This window comes from Rhinopithecus roxellana, chromosome 4 (genome assembly GCF_007565055.1).
Source record: "Rhinopithecus roxellana isolate Shanxi Qingling chromosome 4, ASM756505v1, whole genome shotgun sequence".
NCBI classification, from domain to species: Eukaryota; Metazoa; Chordata; class Mammalia; order Primates; family Cercopithecidae; genus Rhinopithecus; species Rhinopithecus roxellana.
The window spans coordinates 124,493,926-124,498,264 of NC_044552.1; the positions used below are offsets into that span (position 1 = coordinate 124,493,926).

General features: G+C 48.4%; 1 protein-coding gene across 1 annotated transcript; it reads left to right on the forward strand.

Moving 5' to 3' along the window:
• The first annotated feature begins 652 nt into the window (after positions 1-652).
• CCN2 (cellular communication network factor 2) lies at positions 653-3,906 on the forward strand. The gene is made up of 5 exons (XM_010357613.2): positions 653-981; positions 1,096-1,318; positions 1,543-1,794; positions 1,926-2,137; positions 2,525-3,906. The coding sequence occupies exons 1-5, from the start codon at positions 916-918 to the stop codon at positions 2,819-2,821; spliced, it is 1,050 nt and encodes a 349-aa protein (XP_010355915.2). The 5' UTR covers positions 653-915; the 3' UTR covers positions 2,822-3,906.
• The last annotated feature ends 433 nt before the right edge of the window (positions 3,907-4,339 follow it).

Genomic DNA, 4,339 nt, shown 5'->3' on the forward strand with positions numbered 1-4,339 from the left:
AAGCAAGAGTTCTGGAAATCTGCTCCAGGAGACTGCATCCTGAGTCAGACCCCCGGCTTTGTTCTCTTTTTTTGTCCCAAACCCGTTACCTCAAGTGACAAAGGATCAAATCTCAAATATAGAACTCAGGGTTTTACAGGTAGGCATCTTGAGGATTTCAAATGGTCAAAAGCAACTCACTCCTTTTCTGCTCTTTGAAGCGTTTCAAGAGCCTATAGCCTCTAAAACGGAATCATTGCTAAGAAAGGGGGAGAAATCTTTTCGAATTTTTTAGGAATTCCTGCCGTTTGCCTCTTCAGCTACCTACTTCCTAAAAAGGATGTATGTCAGTGGATAGAACAGGACACATTTATTCGAAAAAGAAATGATATAAGAAATAATTGCCAGTGTGTTTTTAAATGATATGAATCAAGAGTGGTGCGAAGAGGATAGGGGTAAAAAAATTCTATTTGGTGCTGGAAATACTGCGCTTTTTTTTTCTTTCTCTTTTTTTTTTTTTTTTTTTTTTTTTCTGTGAGTTGGAGTGTGCCAGCTTTTTCAGACAGAGGAATGCTGAGAGTCAAGGGGTCAGGATCAATCCGGTGTGAGTTGATGAGGCAGGAAGGTGGGGAGGAATGCGAGGAATGTCCCTGTTTGTGTAGGACTCCATTCAGCTCATTGGCGAGCCGCGGCCGCCTGGAGCGTATAAAAGCCTCGGGCCGCCCGCCCCAGCCTCACACAACAACTCTTCCCCGCTGAGAGGAGGCAGCCAGTGCGACTCCACCCTCCAGCTCGACGGCAGCCGCCCCGGCCGACAGCCCCGAGAGGACAGCCCGGCGCGTCCAGGTCCCCACCTCCGACCACCGCCAGCGCTCCCGGCCTCGCCGCTACCCGCTCGCCGCCACCGCGACCTCAGTTCCTCTCGCAGCGCCAACCATGACCGCCGCCGGCGTGGGCCCGGTCCGCGTCGCCTTCGTGCTCTTCCTCGCCTTCTGCAGCCGGGTAAGCGCCGGGAGCTCCCGCTGCGGCCGGCGGCTGCCAGGGAGGGACTCGGGGCCGGCCGGGGAGGGCGTGCCAGCCGACCGAGCGCCGCTGACCGCCTGGTCCTCCCCGCAGCCGGCCGTCGGCCAGAACTGCAGCGGGCCGTGCCGATGCCCGGCCGAGCCGGCGCCGCGCTGCCCGGCGGGCGTGAGCCTAGTGCTGGACGGTTGCGGCTGCTGCCGCGTCTGCGCCAAGCAGCTGGGCGAACTGTGCACCGAGCGCGACCCCTGCGACCCGCACAAGGGCCTCTTCTGCGACTTCGGCTCCCCGGCCAACCGCAAGATTGGCGTGTGCACCGGTAAGACCCGCAGCCCCCGCCGCTAGGTGTCCGGCCGCCTCCTCCCTCACGCCCACCCGCCCGCTGGAAAAAGAAACTGCTCGTACTGAGTTTCTTTCACCAGCTGCTGCCAGCCCGCCCCCTGCAGCCCAGATCCCAACTCGCATCTCTGACACTGAATGTGAGAGCACCCCAATGCCTGACCTCTGCATCCCCCACCTCTCTCTTCCCTTCCTCTTCTGCAGCCAAAGATGGTGCGCCCTGCATCTTCGGTGGCACGGTGTACCGCAGCGGAGAGTCCTTCCAGAGCAGCTGCAAGTACCAGTGCACGTGCCTGGACGGGGCTGTGGGCTGCATGCCCCTGTGCAGCATGGACGTTCGCCTGCCCAGCCCTGACTGCCCCTTCCCGAGGAGGGTCAAGCTGCCCGGGAAATGCTGCGAGGAGTGGGTGTGTGACGAGCCCAAGGACCAAACCGTGGTTGGGCCTGCCCTCGCGGGTGAGTCGAGTCTTCCTCTAAGTCAGGGTCGTGATTCTCTCCCAGGGAGGGAGTCCTAATTGTGCCAAGTGAAGGGGGTAAATATCTTATCCAGGCGTTTTACACGGTGTTTTTGTGCTCTGCTCTCTCAGCTTACCGACTGGAAGACACGTTTGGCCCAGACCCAGCTATGATTAGAGCCAACTGCCTGGTCCAGACCACAGAGTGGAGCGCCTGTTCCAAGACCTGTGGGATGGGCATCTCCACCCGGGTTACCAATGACAACGCCTCTTGCAGGCTAGAGAAGCAGAGCCGCCTGTGCATGGTCAGGCCTTGCGAAGCTGACCTGGAAGAGAACATTAAGGTACATGTTCTGCTCCTATTAACTATTTTTCACAGGAAAAACAGTGGATAGGACCCAACTTCGGGCTCTTGCCACCCTTGTTAGTCTAAGTCCGTTATCTCCAAAACTATCTAGCCATTGAGCTGTTTTGCTGGAATGAGAGCTTGTGTAATAGCAACCACCAGTTTTCCACTACGAAATCTTCCGCAGGGTTAGTTAATTCAAGACATTCCAAGAGAGGCCCTGGCTGTTTTTGGACATAACAAATGAGACTCAAACTTCCTCCCCTCAGAATATAAACAGAAGTCAGACAACAGAAGACTAAAAACACAGAGGGTTGAAGAAAGCCACTCCCCTTGTAGAGTTGTTGATTTTTTTTCCCTCTTTCTTTTCCCTTGTCTATCTTAGAAGGGCAAAAAGTGCATCCGTACCCCCAAAATCTCCAAGCCTATCAAGTTTGAGCTTTCTGGCTGCACCAGCGTGAAGACATACCGAGCTAAATTCTGCGGAGTATGTACCGACGGCCGATGCTGCACCCCCCACAGAACCACCACCCTGCCGGTGGAGTTCAAGTGCCCTGACGGCGAGGTCATGAAGAAGAACATGATGTTCATCAAGACCTGCGCCTGCCATTACAACTGTCCCGGAGACAATGACATCTTTGAGTCGCTGTACTACAGGAAGATGTACGGAGACATGGCGTGAAGCCAGAGAGTGAGAGACATTAACTCATTAGACTGGAACTTGAAATGATTCACATCTCATTTTTATGTAAAAATGATTTCAGTAGCACAAGTTATTTAAATCTGTTTTTCTAACTGGGGGAAAAGATTCCGACCCAATTCAAAACATTGTGCCATGTCAAACAAATAATCTATCAACCCCAGACACTGGTTCGAAGAATGTTAAGACTTGACAGTGGAACTGCATTAGTACACAGCACCAGAATGTATATTAAGGTGTGACTTTAGGAGCAGTGGGAGGGTACCAACAGAAAGGTTGGTATCATCAGATAGCATCTTATATGAGTAATGTGCCTGCTATTTGAAGTGTAATTGAGAAGGAAAATTTTAGCGTGCTCACTGACATGCCTGTAGCCCCAGGACAGCTAGGATGTGCATTCTCCAGCCATCAAGAGACTGAGTCAAGTTGTTCCTTAAGTCAGAACAGCGGATTCAGCTCTGACATTCTGATTCGAATGACACTGTTCAGGAATCAGAATCCTGTCGATTAGACTGGACAGCTTGTGGCAAGTGAATTTGCCTGTAACAAGCCACATTTTTTAAAATTTATATTGTAAATATTGTGTGCGTGTGTGTGTGTATATATATATATATGTACAGTTATCTAAGTTAATTTAAAGTTGTTTGTGCCTTTTTATTTTTGTTTTTAATGCTTTGATATTTCAATGTTAGCCTCAATTTCTGAACACCATAGGTAGAATGTAAAGCTTGTCTGATCATTCAAAGCGTGAAATGGATACTTATATGGAAATTCTGCTCAGATAGAATGACAGTCCGTCAAAACAGATTGTTTGCAAAGGCGAGGCATTAGTGTCCTTGGAAGGCTGATTTCTAGGTAGGAAATGTGGTAGCCTCACTTTTAATGAACAAATGGCCTTTATTAAAAACCGAGCGGCTCTATATAGCTGATCAGTTTTCTCACCTGGAAGCATTTGTTTCTACTTTGATATGACTGTTTTCCGGACAGTTTGTTTGTTGAGAGTGTGACCAAAAGTTACATGTTTGCACCTTTCTAGTTGAAAATAAAGTATATATTTTTTCTATAAATGGCTTGGTTATTCATTTATCCTTCTAAACATTTCTGAGTTTTCTTGAGCATAAATAGGAAGTTCTTGTTAATCGTAAGGTAATTCACCAATAGTTTTCTAAATTTTTTTATTGTTCTATATATTAATAAATTGATTATTCCATAGAATTTTTATGTAAGCATACTTCACACTGAATCAAGTATCACAGACTTGCAGGTACAAACACCACATTGACTACACAGTCATTTTTTTTTTAACAAAAATGTGTTGTCTTCACAGAACTTTATAGACATTTTAAATTCAGTTCTGTCTAGATTACTTCAGTCTCCATTGGTCCTTTTGGCATTTAGTACCTCTCTGGCCATTATAGGTTAATTTCCAACCCTTCACATCACAAACTAGTCTATGTGCCTTGCATGTAGAAAATGTCTAAATTAAAAAAAAAATTTTAT